Below are 17,877 nucleotides of genomic sequence, written 5' to 3'. Positions count from 1 at the left end.
CCATGATGTATTTAGCTCAGGTGAAAAGAAATTATGCTATGACTGAGTTCAAACTGGACAAAAAGAAAACTATAGTGACAAAAGCACAGATTCTTAACCTGCACAAGGCTTGCATCTGTCTTCTGTTGTCTAATTTCATGCACAGAGTTTTCATTAATTAGCGACAACAACTGGCAAGCTTTATAGCCACCAGGCTACACTAGCACTAACTAACTAATTAAAATGGGAGCTATCAGCATCTTTCCATGACTTCCCGTGTTTATTGCATGTATCTGCCAGGGCTTTATTCTGTTGGCTATTACAGACAGTTAAAACTAGCACTCCAAAAAGACACGGGAGGGGAGGAGGAAATATAACACTTAGCTAAGCCTTCACTGAACGCTGCAATAATTGTGTTGCGTGACACAGCTACTGTAAATATCAAACTTCTGGGCGCACTATACTTAATGTCGCGGTGGTGAAATAACTTCTAATGTCCCGTTTCTTTTTTGGTGGCAATGGCATTGTTGTCTCTTAAGCTTATAAAGTAGAACAGTGGTCAAATTCAGAATGACAAATTTATACAGTTTTGGGCCATTACGAGCCAGATGCGTTGCCGCTTTCAGCACCGCAGCACATGGACCTCTGCTTTCGTGTGAGGCTACCTGACTGGCACCACTGATGACCATCGCTCTGTTGCAGCCAATGAAATAGCGGCATGGGTCGTCATAGCTCCGAATACATCTCGGAACCTCTCATAAACAAAACGTTTAAATTAATGCTACCACTGCGTAGTATATTGAAATATTACATTAATAAATGTAGATTTTCGCTATATTAAAATAAAATGGTAAATATTGGTAGGGACTATTTTGTATTCCCCAAATATTGATTGTGATATGTCCCTACCATCCCTATATAAATCTACGCCATTGTGTAAAATGCTGGAAAAAAACATAAAGCCACATGAATGATCATTCTGAGAAATTAGTGGCTGTTTGCCATGGTGACATCACAGAGGGACATTGCTAGCACAGTTACGGCAAATAATATGAATAATGGCGAATAATACGACAAAATACAGTGGTATGCAAAAGTTTGGGCACCCCTGGTCAAAATTGCTGTTACTGTGAACAGTTAAGCAAGTTGAAGATGAAATGATCTCCAAAAGGCATAAAGTTAAAGATGACTCATTCCCTTTATATTTTAAGCAAAATCAATTTTTTTATTTTCATCTTTTACATTTTCAAAATCACAAAAAAGAAAAAGGGCCCGAAGCAAAAGTTTGGGCACCCTGCGTGGTTAGTACCTAGTAACACCCACTTTGGCAAGTATCACAGCTTGTAAACACTTTTTGTAGCCGGCTAATAATCTTTCAGTTCTTACCTGGGGGATTTTCACACATTCGTCCTTGCAAAAGGCTTCCAGTTCTACAAGTTTCCTGGGCTGTCTTGCATGCACTGCTCTTTTGAGATCTATCCACAGATTTTCAATGATGTTTAGGTCAGGGGACTGTGAGAGCCAGGGCAAAACCTTCAGCTTGTGCCTCTTGAGGTATTCCATTGTAGATTTTGAGGTGTGTTTTGGATCATCGTCTTATTGTAGGACCCATCCTCTTTTTAACTTCAACTTTTTTACAGATGGTGTGATGTTTGCTTCCAGAATTTGCTGGTATTTATTTGAATCCATGCTTCCCTCGACCAGTGAAATGTTCCCTGTGCCACTGGCTGCAACACAACCCCAAAGCATGATCGATCCACACCCATGCTTCAGAGTTGGAGAGGTGTTCTTTTCCTAGAATTTGGCACCCTTTTTTCTCCAAACATACCTTTGCACATTGTGGCCAAAAAGTTCTATTTTGATTTCATCAGTCCACAGGACTTGTTTCCAAAATGCATCAGGCTTATTTAGATGTTCATTTGCAAACTTCAGATGCTGAATTTTGTGGCTAGGATGCAGGAAAGTTTTTTTTTCTGATGACTCTCTCATGAAGGTCATATTTGTTCAGGTGTCGCTGCATAGTAGAACAGTGCATCACCACTCCAGGGTCTGCTAAATCTTTCTGAAGGTCTTTTGCAGTCAAACGGGTTTTTATTTGCCTTTTTAGCAATCCAATGAGCAGTTCTTTCAGAAAGTATTCTTCATCTTCCAGACCTCACCTTGGTCTCCACTGTTTCTGTTAACTACCATTTCTTAATAACATTACAATCTGAGGAAACAGCTACCTGAAATCACTTTGCTACGTTCTTGTAGCCTTCTCCTGTTTGAGGAGTCAGAGAATTTATACAGCTTTGAAATCTGCATCATCTGACCTTTCCTAACGAAGAATTTGAACAGGCCACAGCTCAATAAGCTGATTAAGGTCTGGAACCTTGGTAAAAGTTACCTGAGAACTCAAATGTATTAGGGTGCCCACACTTTCGCATGGTGTTCCTTTTCTTTTTTCACTCTCCATTTGTACAAAACAAAAATAATACACAAATCTTGCAGAAAACGCTGAAAAGAAATGGATCGTCTTTACCTTTATGCCTTTTGGTGATCAGTTCATCTTCTGCTCACTTAACTATTCACAGTAACAGACATTTTCAGTAAGGGTGCCCAAACTTTTGCATGCCACTGTATCAATGCTCATATTTTAACAACAAAAAAGTAAGAGCTTCTTTTCTCACTCACCATTTTCCAGGAATCCTAAATGTTATATTAATGAGAAAATAGTGGAGACAAAAAATGGTGGACTGAAGGTTCCACAATACAGTTCAGTTATACGATAAAGTAACAAGCTGTTGTTTTAAATGAACTAAACACTCACACATCAATATAAAATGGATGTTTATAAATTGTAAATAACAGATCTGGGCGGGGGCGGCACGGTGGTGTAGTGGTTAGCGCTGTCGCCTCACAGCAAGAAGGTCCTGGGTTCGAGCCCCGGGGCCGGCGAGGGCCTTTCTGTGTGGAGTTTGCATGTTCTCCCCGTGTCCGCGTGGGTTTCCTCCGGGTGCTCCGGTTTCCCCCACAGTCCAAAGACATGCAGGTTAGGTTAACTGGTGACTCTAAATTGACCGTAGGTGTGAATGTGAGTGTGAATGGTTGTCTGTGTCTGTGTCAGCCCTGTGATGACCTGGCGACTTGTCCAGGGTGTACCCCGCCTTTCGCCCGTAGTCAGCTGGGATAGGCTCCAGCTTGCCTGCGACCCTGCAGAAGGATGAAGAGGCTAGAGATAATGAGATGAGATGAGATCTGGGCGGCACGGTGGTGTAGTGGTTAGCGCTGTTGCCTCACAGCAAGAAGGTCCGGGTTCGAGCCCCGTGGCCGGCGAGGGCCTTTCTGTGCGGAGTTTGCATGTTCTCCCCGTGTCCGCGTGGGTTTCCTCCGGGTGCTCCGGTTTCCCCCAGAGTCCAAAGACATGCAGGTTAGGTTAACTGGTGACTCTAAATTGACCGTATGTGTGAATGTGAGTGTGAATGGTTGTCTGTGTCTATGTGTCAGCCCTGTGATGACCTGGCGACTTCTCCAGGGTGTACCCCGCCTTTCGCCCGTAGTCAGCTGGGATAGGCTCCAGCTTGCCTGCGACCCTGTAGAAGGATAAAGCGGCTAGAGATAATGAGATGAGATGAAATAACAGATCTTTTTACCCACAGTTAAAAAAAACCCCTCATTATTGCCATTCCCATCATATTGCAGTCAATACATTCCAAGGAAGTGGTTGGAATTTATAACCTCAATGCTGTTATTTAGAATTGGTCATAATTCTAATATTTTGATGGCAGTTCTAAGGCCTGAATATTAAAAAGCTGTCCCCCCACCTGTTTCCCCTGCAGATTCTGGATATTCTCTGCTCTCTTTGTGTCTGCAATGGAGTGGCAGTCCGAGCCAATCAGAACATCATCTGTGACCACCTCCTTCCCAGAAGGGATCTCCTGCTCCAAACACGATTGGTCAATGATGTGCAAAGGTAACAAAAGTCCTCTATTGTGTCCTGTACATCCACTGTATGACCAAAATATTGGACAATCTGACCATTGCACCCATATGTAGGCCTGTGGTAATCAGGTGTCCACAAACTTTTGGCCATGTAGTGAATTTATATTACTCTTTTCACACATATTGCTTCAAATGTTCTTTCGATTTAACTACACTTTATTATTTAAACATTCCCTACTGCTAGACTTTTATTAACAAAACAGTCTACACTACTATACTTTTATGTTTTAAACATTCCCTACTGCCATATGTTTATTAATTAAACTTTCTAAACTGCAAAATTTTTATATGACCATACTTTTTTTACTTTAAGTACTTTTATTCTAAACTGTCTTACTTTTATTATATAAACATTAAAAACTGCCATCCTTTTATCAAATATCCTAAACTGCCAATCGTTTTATTATATAAACATTATAAACTGTTGGACATTTATTAATTATACATTATAAAGTGCTGTACTTTTATTATATAAACATTCTAAACTGCCATATGTTTATTACAACCCCAAATCAGAAAATGTTGGGATGGTATGGAAAATGCAAATTAAAAAAAAGCAGTGATTTCTAAATTTACTTTGACTTGTATTTCACTGCAGACTGTATGAACTCAAGATATTTCATGTTTTGTCTGGTCAACTTCATTTCATTTGTTAATATACATTCATTCCTGTATTTCAGACCTGCAGCACATTCCAAAAAAAAAAAAAAATGCCGGGACAGGGGCAATTTATGGCTAGTAATGAGCTAAACAATTAAATAATGATGTGATTTGAAACAGGTGATGTCAACATGTGATTGTAATCATGATTTGGTACAAAATCCGTATCCAGGAAAGGCCTAGTCTTTGAGGAGTGAAGATGGGCTGAGGATCTCCAATTTGTCCACAGATGTGTGAGGAAAATTATTGAAATGTTTAAAAACAATGTTTCTCAAAGAAAGATACAAAGGGATTTGGATATTTTACCATCTATGGTGCATAATATCATTAAACGATTCAAGGAATTTGAAGGGGCGGCACGGTGGTGTAGTGGTTAGCGCTGTCGCCTCACAGCAAGAAGGTCCGGGTTCGAGCCCCGTGGCCGGCGAGGGCCTTTCTGTGCGGAGTTTGCATGTTCTCCCCGTGTCCGCGTGGGTTTCCTCCGGGTGCTCCGGTTTCCCCCACAGTCCAAAGACATGCAGGTTAGGTTAACTGGTGACTCTAAATTGACTGTAGGTGTGAATGTGAGTGTGAATGGTTGTCTGTGTCTATGTGTCAGCCCTGTGATGACCTGGCGACTTGTCCAGGGTGTACCCCGCCTTTCGCCCGTAGTCAGCTGGGATAGGCTCCAGCTTGCCTGCGACCCTGTAGAACAGGATAAAGCGGCTAGAGATAATGAGATGAGAAGGAATTTGGAGGATTTCAGTGCGTAAAAGGCAAGGGCACAAGCCTAAGCTGAGCACCTGTGATCTCTGATCCCTTAGACAGAACTGCATCAAGAACTGTCATTCATCTATAACTGATATAACCACATGGGCTTTTGATTACTTTGGCAAACCTTTGTCAAGCACTAAAATACAGAGTTACATCCACAAATGCCAGTTAAAACTTTACTGAGCAAAAAGGAAGCCTTATGTTAATTGTGTCTAGAAACACTGTTGACTTCTTTGGGCTCATCGGCATCTGGGATGGACCATCACACAGTGGAAACGTGTATTGTGTTCAGATGAATCAGTATTTCAGGTCTTTTTTGGAAGAAACGAATGCCGTGTGCCAAAGACCAAAGACGAAAAGAACCCTCCAAAATGTTACGAGCAACAAGTCCAGAAAACCAGGATTTGTCATGGTATGGGGTTGTGTCAGTGCCCCTGGCAAAGGTAACTTACACTTCTGTGATGGCAGCATTAATGCAGAAAAGTACATTGATATTTTGGAGCAGCATATGCTGTTTTCAAGGCAACATCTTTTCCAGAGATATTTCAACAAGACAATGCAAAACCACATTCTGCACACATTACGAAGGCATGGCTGTGGAAGAAGAGGGTGCCTGGCCCCTCTGGCCCCAATAGAGAATGCGCAATGAATTTTGAAATGAAAAATATGACAGTGATGACTCCGTACTGTTATACACCTTAAGACCTGTTTGCAGGAAGAATGGGACAAAATAACACCTGAAACGCTTCATCACTTGGTGTCTTCAGTCCCTAAACACCTTAAAGGAACAGTCCACCGTACTTGCATAATGAAATATGCTCTTATCTGAATTGAGACGAGCTGCTCCGTACCTCTCCGAGCTTTGCGCGACCTCCCAGTCAGTCAGACGCAGTCAGACGCGCTGTCACTCCTGTTAGCAATGTAGCTATTATAATATCTGAGCTCCGTATCAATGCGCTGCCGAAGCGCGCAGAAGGTGTTAGTACGCCTGTCATTATAGTGCGGACTTTCCATAGCATAGAAAATCGCTACGTTTCAATTTGTGTAACTGAACTTGTTTCATATCACTGGTCATATAAACCTATGTAAACAGGAAAAACGCGGAAGAGTTTGGTCGCATCTAACTACAGCCCCAAAAAATACCATTGGCCATGCTGAGCCTAGCTACATTGCTAACAGGAGTGACAGCGCGTCTGACTGCGTCTGACTGACTGGGAGGTCGCGCAAAGCTCGGAGAGGTACTGAGCAGCTCGTCTCAATTCAGATAAGAGCATATTTCATTATGGAAGTACGGTGGACTGTTCCTTTAAGTGTTGTGAGAAGGAATGGAAACATCACAAAGTGGTAAATGCTTTACCATCTCAACTTTTTTTTGAAATGTGTTGCAAGAATTAAAATTTAAATACATTTCTTATTTTGAAAACCAAACAATAAAATTCATATGGTAAAGCATCAAATAATGTTCTATTGTATTGTTTTGAGTGCAATACACGTCAAAGATTATTTACAAATCATTGTTTTCAGTTTTAATTTCAACATACCATCCCAACTTTTTCTGATTTTGGGTTGTATATAGACATTTGAAACCGCCATATTATTATTATTATTATTATTATTATTTAAACACTCCAAACTACCATGCTTTTATTAAACATTTCCTACATTTTCCTCTGTTGACAGCATGCGACCCAACATCTTCCTCGGTGTAAGCGAGGGATCAGCTCAGTATAAGAAGTGGTACTTTGAGCTGATGATTGATCAGGTGGACCATTTTGTCACAAGTGAAGGCACTCATCTCCGTGTAGGCTGGGCCAGCACTAAAGGCTATGCCCCTTACCCTGGGGGTGGAGAGGGCTGGGGGGGTAACGGTGTTGGCGATGATCTCTACTCCTATGCCTTCGATGGGCTTCATCTGTGGTCAGGTGCCTACACAGCTCTGATAAGCTTGCTATTTTTGTTTTTATTTTCAAGAATCTTTTGCAGCCACACAAAAACTCAGTTTGTATTTGGCTTTGGAACAACTCAATAAAGTACAGGACAAGACAGCAGGTGCAAAGCATTACAACACGAATGATACCAGAATGCCATCAAAGACTGGCAGTAGAACATTAAAAAAAAAAAAAAATGCTGTAATACTCAATCTGCATTCTCAATCATGTCATTGTTTCAAAACTAAAGCTGTAATTTAAAACTTTGGGAATTAAGTTAAAGTCCTTCCCGCGCCTACAGTACCTGGTATTCCTAGGCAGTCTCCCACTCAAGTACTAACCAGGCCCAACTCTGATGGTGGCGCATCAGGCGGCGCCGATCTCCGTTTCCGTAGCCCTCGGCCTCTCGCCTATTACATAGCTAGGGTTACAGTGGGGGGCTAGTCCTCTGGTAACCACGAGAGTTTAACTCCCTATGCACATCTGTATTGCAGCGTGCCTTGCCAGATGGTAGTAGGTACCATTTTTATAATGGTCTTTGGTATGACCCGACCGTGAATAGAACTCACGATCTCCCGATCGAGAGGCGGACACGCTACCACTAGGCCACTAGTCGGTAAAACTTTGGGAATATGTATCCTAAATGTTATATGTGAATGTTATTTCACCTATAAAAACCCTTATGAATTTGCATAATTCACAAAAATACAGTATAGAGTACTTCCTTATACCATAATTGTCCTCTGTAATTTTAGTCTTACTCCTCATGTTCAGTTCACTACTTATCCCCATTTCTTATAGAGCAAGATAAACAAATAAGCATATAAATTCAGTGTAAAACTACATTTAAAATGTAATTGTGGAAAAATACACATAAAATTCATTCCTGTTTGGGAATCCTACATGAAGAGAATGATAAGAGTGTGCAGTTCAGCATAATTAACATGCTGATCTTATTTGCTAACGTTTTTTAATTAATAAATGCAGTATCATATTTAAGAGGAGAAACCTATATCAGCATTCTTAAGATTTCAAATGTTTGTTTTTTTTCCAAGCAAATGGCATTGCAATTATCTAAATAGCCTTGTAATCACCTCAAGCCTGTGGCAAGTGTCAAAACCCTTTGCATTAACGTTAAAGCTAGACTGCCTTTCAGATTTTTCAAGTTTAGGTCATAAAAAGAATTTTCCCTGACCCCCAATTATTTTTGTTTAGTGGACCGAAAGTTACTGAATTCGAATCATAGACTTCCAATTGTATTATTTTTTTTTAAATAGAACAATTAATGAATTTAAGGCCACATGGCCCTAAATTCTTTGCTATTTTTTCCTGCTTCACCATGACCCAATTCAAGGTACTACATCATGCATCACGTGGTCGGCTTTCCCCATTTGTGCAAGGCATTGTGGGATACAAATTTGAAACAGCAGAGAAAAATGGAGGACGTGAGTGTGCGAATGAAACGTGAAAGACCGACTACAGTAACGGAAAACGAGAAGAAAAAGATGTTATGCTGCGAAGGAAAGGAAATGCAGGACCAAACTAATAAATATCAGTGGTCAGCGAGCACCTCGGTGTGATCAGCTGTTCATTTAGCGACAGAATGATGGAACTGTCAGTGCAGGGTCAAAGGTAAACTTGCGCGTGCGCACACGGACTTCCTCTGTCTGCTTGACTGAGTGAAGTGAGTGATTTCATGCACATTATTTGCTCAGGAATCCCTTCAAATTAAATAACTTCCCAGCCACAGAATGGCCTGATATTTTGTGAGATATAAAAGAAATAAACATATATCACTCTGACCAAATTTCAGAAGGAACTAAATTTCACCAATTTTATGAAATCGAAAGGTTTAAGACATTGCATGTCATCCTGCGAACAGTGATATGGGCTACTGACATACTGTATGCTTTTGCATAATTATCTAAATGTGTATATTATTTAATGCGCATGAGTGTTATAAAGTCATTTTGTAGCCTTCAAGTAAAGTGTGACCAACACTTTATTTCAGCTTATTATTCTGAGGTCAAAATGACCTTTAAGTCAAACATGTAAAGTTTGAAAACTGTGAGAAATCATCAATGTGTTGCAGGACGAATCCCACGGGCCGTGGCCTCCATTAACCAGCACTTGCTGACCTCTGATGATGTGGTGAGTTGCTGCCTGGACCTCGGGGCCCCCAGCATGTCCTTCCGCATTAATGGCCAGCCCGTGCAGGGAATGTTCGAGGACTTCAACACGGATGGTTTCTTCTTCCCCGTTGTGAGCTTCTCAGCAGGGGTCAAGTGAGTCATGCAGCCAGCATCACCACAGACTGCTCACCTGTCCTGCATGATTATATTTGTACACAGATCACCACTGGGAATACTAAGGCAATTTATATGCAACAGTGTGAAATTATGGAAATTAACAGGTGAAGGCCTTGAAGTTTGAAGTAGGACAAGAGACAGGTGTACTCAGTCACAATTATTGATGGGGACACAGGGTCCTGTAGAAATGCTCAAAGGTAAATTTCCAACTATATTTGGGTCAACATTGAACTTGGAGGTTGACATTGAACCTGCAGACATTTTTCCATTGGGTGTTTTTTCCTATCCATTACCTTTTACCTTGAGACTCCAAAGGGGATTTTAGTGATTTGTTACTCATTGAGCCTCACAGCTTCTTTCACACTCCTCCTCCACAACTGAGGTATTTCTGGGAAGGCTGTGTGTTCATATTGTCTGTGATGCATACAAAACAATATGAATAATCAACGCCCACTTCATGTCTTTCACCAGGGTTCGTTTCTTGTTGGGTGGCCGCCATGGTGACTTCAAGTTCCTACCCCCTGCTGGCTATGCACCTTGTTATGAAGCCCTTCTCCCCAAAGAAAAGATGCGGGTGGAGCCTGTGAAGGAGTATAAGAGAGATACGGAGGGAGTGAGAGACTTGCTGGGAACCACCCAATTCCTGTCTCAAGCGTCCTTCATTCCCATCCCTGTCAATACCAGCCAGGTGAGACCTTAACAACAAATCTGTTTTAATCCTTTTCTCATCCCATCTATTCATTTTTTAATACCCCTGCTCCGAAGGAAGGGGGTATACTGGGTTTTTTTTAAATACTCCCACTCCGAAGGGGGAGGGAGGTATTCTGGTTTATTTTATTTTATTTTTATCTCTGTCCATCCATCTGTATCTCCGTCCATCTGAAACATCCTTTTTCTCAGCAACCACAAATCATAGCCACTTGGTACTTGGTACCAAACTTCAGCTTGGGGTTCTATACCATGTATACCGTTTTCAGGTCTGTCCCACATTGACTTCCTGTTTACCGACTGAATGTATTTACGAAACATATAGGGGGGATTTACAAAATTTTCATAACACTTTTCTCAGGAACTACAAATCACAACTGCTTGATATTTGGTACCGAGGTTCAGCTTGGGGTTCTATACCATGTATACCGTTTTCAGGTCTGTCGCACATTGACTTCCTGTTTACCAACTGAATGTATTTATGAAACATATAGGGTGGATTTTGAGTGTTGAGGGGGGATACGTACGGTAAGTGAGCAGTAGCTGACAGTCGAGCTTGTTCTTTTTACTGTCTGCTGTAAATTTGATCCTTTGTTAGAAACACAAAATGACTAGAAACATCATCTTTACATTTGTCAGATTGTTCTGCCTCCACACCTTGAAAATGTGCGCAATAAGCTAGCTGAGAACATCCATGAACTCTGGGGCATGAACAAAATCGAGCTTGGCTGGACCTATGGCAAGGTAAGAAAACCTATATGACATTACATGGACATGTCAGAATATCACTTCAGCCAAAGAAATTCACACCTGAATTCAAAATACTGTGTAAGCAGTGACACCATCTCATTCTGACCATTCTGAGATTTTTATCTCCATTTCATACCGTTTCACTTCTCCCACAAGCACTGACCAGCTTGAAAAAAAAAAAACAGGCCAGTATCATTGAAAAAGTCACCCTGAATTTAGAGTGCCTGACTAATGTTAAGCATCCTAAATACCTACCTAGCATATGGGCATGTGATCTCATTTTCTGATAATAAGGCAAAGAAAGATGAGGGTGCATTGATGTAATGTGCATCTACTGCTTATTGAAGCTGAACACACACACACACACACACACACACACACACACACACACACACACATATATATATATATATATATATATATATATATATATATATATATATATATATATATATATTAGTGCTGTCAAAAATGTCGCGTTATTAACGCGTTAACTTGACTCAATTTTAACGGCGATAATTTTTTTATCGCGAGATTAACGCTCTGTGACATGATGTAGGTTTTTCATAAGCTTTTGAAACTGCCAGGAACTTGGAACATAGACTTTGCTTAGAAAACCGATAGCAGCTAGACTGTAATGCCACGCCCCGCACAGCCAGAGTCCTCTGCCCTCCCCCCCAAAGAACCAGCGCGGGCAGGGCGCGCTAGTAGAGATGGGATTTATGGCTCTTTGATGGGATCCGCATCTTTGTGATCCGTTCTTTGAAAAGAGCCGTTCAAAAGACTGGCTCATTTGGATCTTTTTAAATATTTATTCAGTTTTAAGAAGACAGCGTCTAAAGAAGCCAGATCCCTCTGAACTGTAAACTCAATGCTATCCCAGAAATCCTTCCTGTAATATGCAAATTTGGCCGCCTCTGATTGGACAGCGCGACGCATCAACAGGCAGAAAGTGTAAAAGTACAAAATGTGTTAAGTGAGCTGAAACAGTAAAGATCAGATTCAAAGCAATATTTATCAATGAACAACTTAAACTTAATATAATAGTGTACTTTATATTATAATCAAGCATGTCAAGCCTACCATCACTGTGTAACCTATCTCTCTGAGTTGTAGACTAACTCAAACAGTAGATCACTTCACTCATGGTTCTTTTGCCAGGCCCGGTGTTCGGCTTAGGTTTCACTTTGCAGTGGCTGTATCAAGACGTGTTATGCTTTGCAATACAAAGCAAGCCCATTCACGTTTTTATGCTGATAAGAGAATTACAATGGTTTTTCATGTGACAAAAATGTGCGATTAAATTGCGATTAATCGCGAGTTAACTATGACAGTCGCGACCTTAATCGCGATTAAATATTTTAATCGCTTGACAGCACTAATATATATATTTGGGAGCACACTGTCGCTGAGCACCAGACTCTAGTGGCTCTTAAAGCAAACTCAATGAGTGCCTCATTGTCCAAGTGCTGAGCAGGAGAAATTCATTACTTGAGAGGTGCAACCTAATCATTTACTGTGGGGAAAATTTTTAATGTTCCAGATGTTCACAGATCAATCAATCTTTAATGAGAGCTCATTAGTTCAATGTGACATTGTCCTGCACTTGAGATAGGACCTTACCAGTATAAGTGACAAACAATTAGACATGGTATGGCTTTCTTGAATTTCGTTAATGTTTCATTCCCAAAGACGCAGAATGGATTACAGATTTTCAGACCGAAAATAAATTTCCATATAAAGCAGTCAGACATGTTCCATAAAAGTAAAAATAGAAATTAGAAGAACAAGACTGTTTGGACGCATACAAAGAGCACAGGAAACCTATCAAGTATAGTTTTTCAGTGCATTTTTAAATGTCTGCTTTTTTTTTTCTTTTTTAAGGTACGTGATGACAACAAGCGGCAGCATCCTTGCCTGGTTGACTTCTCCAAGCTGCCTGAAACTGAAAAAAATTATAACTTGCAAATGTCAACAGAAACCTTAAAGTAAGTTTGTATGAACAGTTGGACAGTTAGGATTAAGGTTAGATTAACGCTAAGATTTAGGGTTAAATGCTTACATAGTGACTTTTAAAGTATGGATTGGGTCGTCTGTAAAATCATTTTAGGAAGAATTATATTTTACACCAGACAGTCTCAACAGCCCTCAATAAAATGTGGCATTGGGAGACTTTATCTTTTAAAGCTAGACGGCCTTTCGATGTCATAAAATCGGTTAAATTTACAGTGGTGCTTGAAAGTTTGTGAACCCTTTAGAATGTTCTATATTTCTGTATAAATATGACCTAAAACATCATCAAATTTTCACACAAGTCCTAAAAGTAGATAAAGAGAACCCAGTTAAACAAATGAGACAAAAATATTATACTTGGTCATTTATTTATTGAGGAAAATGATCTAATATTACATATCTGTGAGTGGCAAAAGTATGTGAACCTTTGCTTTCAGTATCTGGTGTGACCCCCTTGTGCAGCAATAACTGCAACTAAACGTTTCCAGTAACTGTTGATCAGTCCTGCACACCGGCTTGGAGGAATTTTAGCCCATTCCTCCGTACAGAACAGCTTCAACTCTGGGATGTTGGTGGGTTTCCTCACATGAACTGATCGCTTCAGGTCCTTCCACAACGTTTCGATTGGATTAAGGTCAGGACTTGGCCATTCCAAAACATTAACTTTATTCTTCTTTAACCATTCTTTAGTAGAATGACTTGTGTGCTTAGGGTCGTTGTCTTGCTGCATGACCCACCTTCTTTTGAGATTCAGTTCATCAGACAGATGTCCTGACATTTTCCTTTAGAATTCTCTGGTATTATTCAGAATTCATTGTTCCATCAATGATGGCAAGCCGTCCTGGCCCAGATGCAGCAAAACAGGCCCAAACCATGATACTACCACCACCATGTTTCACAGATGGGATAAGGTTCTTATGCTGGAATGCAGTGTTTTCCTTTCTGCAAACATAATGCTTCTCATTTGAACCAAAAAGTTCTATTTTGGTCTCATCCGTCCACAAAACATTTTTCCAATAGCTTTCTGGCTTTTCCAGGGGATCTTTAGGTGGCACAGTGGTGTAGTGGTTAGCACGGTCGCCTCACAGCAAAAAGGTTCTGGGTTTGAACCCAGTGGCTGGTGAGGGCCTTTCTGTATGGAGTTTGCATGTTCTCCCTGTGTCTGTGTGGGTTTCCTCCGGGTGCTCCAGTTTCCCCCACAATCCAAAGACATGCAGTTAGATTGACGTGGGGCGGCCTTGGGCTGAGGTGCCCTTGAGCAAGACCTGACCCCTGACTGCTCCCCGGACGCTCTGGTGTGGCTGCCTACTGCTCTGAGTGTGTGTGTGTTCACTGCTTCAGATGGGTTAAATGCAGAGGATGAATTTCACTGTGTTTGAAGTGTGCATGTGACGAATAAAGGTTTCTTCTTTAGCAAACTGCAGACAAGCAGCAATGTTCTTTTTGGAGAGCAGTGGCTTTCTCCTTGCAAGCCTGCCATGCACACCATTGCTGCTCAGTGTTCTCCTGATGGTGGACTCATGAACATTAACATTAGCCAATGTGAGAGGGGCCTTCAGTTGCTTAGAAGTTACCCTGGGGTCCTTTGTGACCTTGCCGACTATTACACGCCTTGCTCTTGGAGTGATCTTTGTTGGTCGACCACTCCTGGGGAGGATAACATTGGTCTTGAATTTCCTCCATTTGTACACAATCTGTCTGACTGTGGATTGGTGGAGTCCAAACTCATTAGAGATGGTTTTGTAACCTTTTCCAGCCTGATGAGCATCAACAACGCTTTTTCTGAGATCCTCAGAAATCTCCTTTGTTTGTGTCATGATACACTTCCACAAACATATGTTGTGAGTATCAGACTTTGATAGATCCCTGTTCTTTAAATAAAACAGGGTGCCCACTCACACCTGATTGTCATCCCATTGATTGAAAAACCTGACTCTAATTTCACCTTCAAATTAACTGCTAATCCTAGAGGTTCACATACTTTTGCCACTCACAGATATGTAATATTGGATCATTTTCCTCAATAAATAAATGACCAAGTATAATGTGTTTTGTCTCATTTGTTTAACTGGGTTCTCTTTATCTACTTTTAGGACTTGTGTGAAAATCTGATGATGTTTTAGGTCATATTTATGCAGAAATATAGAAAATTCTAAAGGGTTCACAAACTTTCAAGCACCACTGTAGTTCCCTTTGAAATTTGGTCATTGTGATATATGTTTATTTCTGTCATATCTCACAAAACATCAGGTCATTCTGTGGCTGGGAAGTTATTTAATTTAATTTGAGGGGATTAAAGCAAATAATGTGCATGAAATCGATCGCTTTGCGCAGTCAAGCAGACAGAGGAAGTCCGTGTGTGTGCGCATGCACAGGTTTACCTTTGAGTGTGCACTAACAGTTCCATCATTCTGTCACTAAACGAACAGCTGATCACACCGAGGTGCTCGCTGACCGCCGATATTTATTAGTTTGGTCCTGCGTTTCCTTTCCATCGCAACATAACATCTTTTTTCTCGCTTTCCGTTACTGTAGTTGGTCTTTCACGTGTCATTTGCACACTCACGTCCTCCGTTTTCCTCTCCTGTTTCAAATTTGTATCCCACAATGCCTTGCATGAATGGGGAAAGCCCAGCATGTGATGCATGACATAGTATCTTGAACTGGGTCATGGTGAAGCAGGAAAAAATAGCGGAGAATTTAGGGCCACGTGGAGATAAATTCATTAATCGTTCTATTTAAAAAAATAAAAACTAATAAAATTGAAAGTTTGTGATTCGAATTCAGTAGCTTTCAGTCCACTAAACAAAAATAATAGGGTGTCTGGGAAAATTCTTTTTATGACCTAAACTTGAAAAATCTGAAAGGCAGTCTACCTTTAACCCTTAAATTGATGCCTTGTGTACTTTACCTGCAATGTGTGATCTCCTTATATTTCACTCACATTTTTCACTCACTAGTAGCCCAAACTCTTTTTGTCTTACACGTGTTGCCAGTTCTGAAATGTCAAACGTGTACATAAAGTGAGATTTCTTTTAGACAACTGACAGAATAACAATATACCGTTCAGTGTGTTATATTTAAGTGTCAGGTTTCTAGTTAAGATTCAAGATTCTTACTTTGAGTGAGAAGAGTTAAAATGCACTGTGGATCAGATCACATACGTATATGGCAAGTTTGCATTCCCTGTGTAACACAAAAATATATTTAAATGCTTCTGCTTTCTGAATCTGAGCACTTTTTTTCTGTATCTCAGGACCTTACTAGCTTTGGGATGCCATGTTGTACAAATCAATATTAATGCTGAAGATGACCTGAAGAAGATCAAACTTCCCAAAGAGTAAGTCCCTACATGCATTGTTTCACTGGCCTGTTACTATAGTAACAATGCATATAATAAATACAGTATACTGAAAACATATTCCAGGGTGGGGAGGCATGGTGGTGTAGTGGTTAGTGCTGTCGCCTCACAGCAAGAAGGTCCGGGTTCGAGCCCCGTGGCTGGCAAGGGCCTTTCTGTGCGGAGTTTGCATGTTCTCCCCGTGTCCGCGTGGGTTTCCTCCGGGTGCTCTGGTTTCCCCCACAGTCCAAAGACATGCAGGTTAGGTTAACTGGTGGCTCTAAATTGACCGTAGGTGTGAATGTTAGTGTGAATGGTTGTCTGTGTCTATGTGTCAGCCCTGTGATGACCTGGCGACTTGTCCAGGGTGTACCCCGCCTCTCGCCTGTAGTCAGCTGGGATAGGCTCCAGCTTGCCTGCGACCCTGTGGAACAGGATAAAGCGGCTAGAGATAATGAGATGAGATGAGATATTCCAGGGTGGGGTGGCGTGATGGTGCAGTGCTTAGTATTGTTGCTTCACAGCAAGAAGTTCTGAGTTTGAACCTCTAGGCCAACTGGGGCCTTTCTGTGTGGAGGTTACATGTTGCCCATGCCTGCATGGGTTTCCTCCAGGTGCTCCAGTTTCCTCCTTCAGTCCACAGACATATGGGTTAGGTCAACTGGATACTCAAAATTGCCCATAGGTGTGAATGTGAGTGTGAATGGTTGATCCTCTCTGTGTTAGCCCTGTGACTGATTGGCAAACTGCCCAGGGTGTATCCTCCCTTTCATCCGAAGTCAGCTGGGATTGGTTCCAGCCTCCCCTGTGACCCTAACGGATAAACAGTATAGATAAGGGATAAATGGATGGATGGCTATCCCAGGGTATTTTATTTCTATGTAATGTGTTAATGACATTTTGGAATGTACACTCATTGAGCACTTTATTAGGAACTGAACACTTTATTAGGAACACATGTGCACCTATTTATTCATGTACAACCCTGATTCCAAAAAAGTTGGGACAAAGTACAAATTGTAAATAAAAATGGAATGCAATGATGTGGAAGTTTCAAAATTCCATATTTTATTCAGAATAGAACATAGATGACATATCAAATGTTTAAACTGAGAAAATGTATCATTTAAAGAGAAAAATTAGGTGATTTTAAATTTCATGACAACAACACATCTCAAAAAAGTTGGGACAAGGCCATGTTTACCACTGTGAGACATCCCCTTTTCTCTTTACAACAGTCTGTAAACGTCTGGGGACTGAGGAGACAAGTTGCTCAAGTTTAGGGATAGGAATGTTAACCCATTCTTGTCTAATGTAGGATTCTAGTTGCTCAACTGTCTTAGGTCTTTTTTGTCGTATCTTCTGTTTTATGATGCGCCAAATGTTTTCTATGGGTGAAAGATCTGGACTGCAGGCTGGCCAGTTCAGTACCCGGACCCTTCTTCTACGCAGCCAT

General features: G+C 41.0%; 1 protein-coding gene across 1 annotated transcript in view; it reads left to right on the top strand.

Annotated features, from left to right (window-relative positions):
- ryr3 (ryanodine receptor 3) overlaps positions 1-17,877 on the top strand; it is a 296,068-nt gene that overhangs the window by 90,989 nt on the left and 187,202 nt on the right. The window contains exons 19-25 of the mRNA XM_060915728.1: positions 3,798-3,931; positions 7,054-7,295; positions 9,394-9,586; positions 10,082-10,298; positions 10,958-11,062; positions 12,953-13,056; positions 16,338-16,421. Of these exons, the coding sequence (XP_060771711.1) occupies positions 3,798-3,931; positions 7,054-7,295; positions 9,394-9,586; positions 10,082-10,298; positions 10,958-11,062; positions 12,953-13,056; positions 16,338-16,421 (1,079 nt within the window). The remainder of the gene's footprint in view (positions 1-3,797; positions 3,932-7,053; positions 7,296-9,393; positions 9,587-10,081; positions 10,299-10,957; positions 11,063-12,952; positions 13,057-16,337; positions 16,422-17,877) is intronic.

Source organism: Neoarius graeffei, chromosome 3 (genome assembly GCF_027579695.1).
Source record: "Neoarius graeffei isolate fNeoGra1 chromosome 3, fNeoGra1.pri, whole genome shotgun sequence".
Taxonomy (NCBI): domain Eukaryota; kingdom Metazoa; phylum Chordata; class Actinopteri; order Siluriformes; family Ariidae; genus Neoarius; species Neoarius graeffei.
The sequence above is the reverse complement of the archived record's forward strand: the minus strand, read 5'-3'. Positions and strand labels throughout refer to the sequence as shown.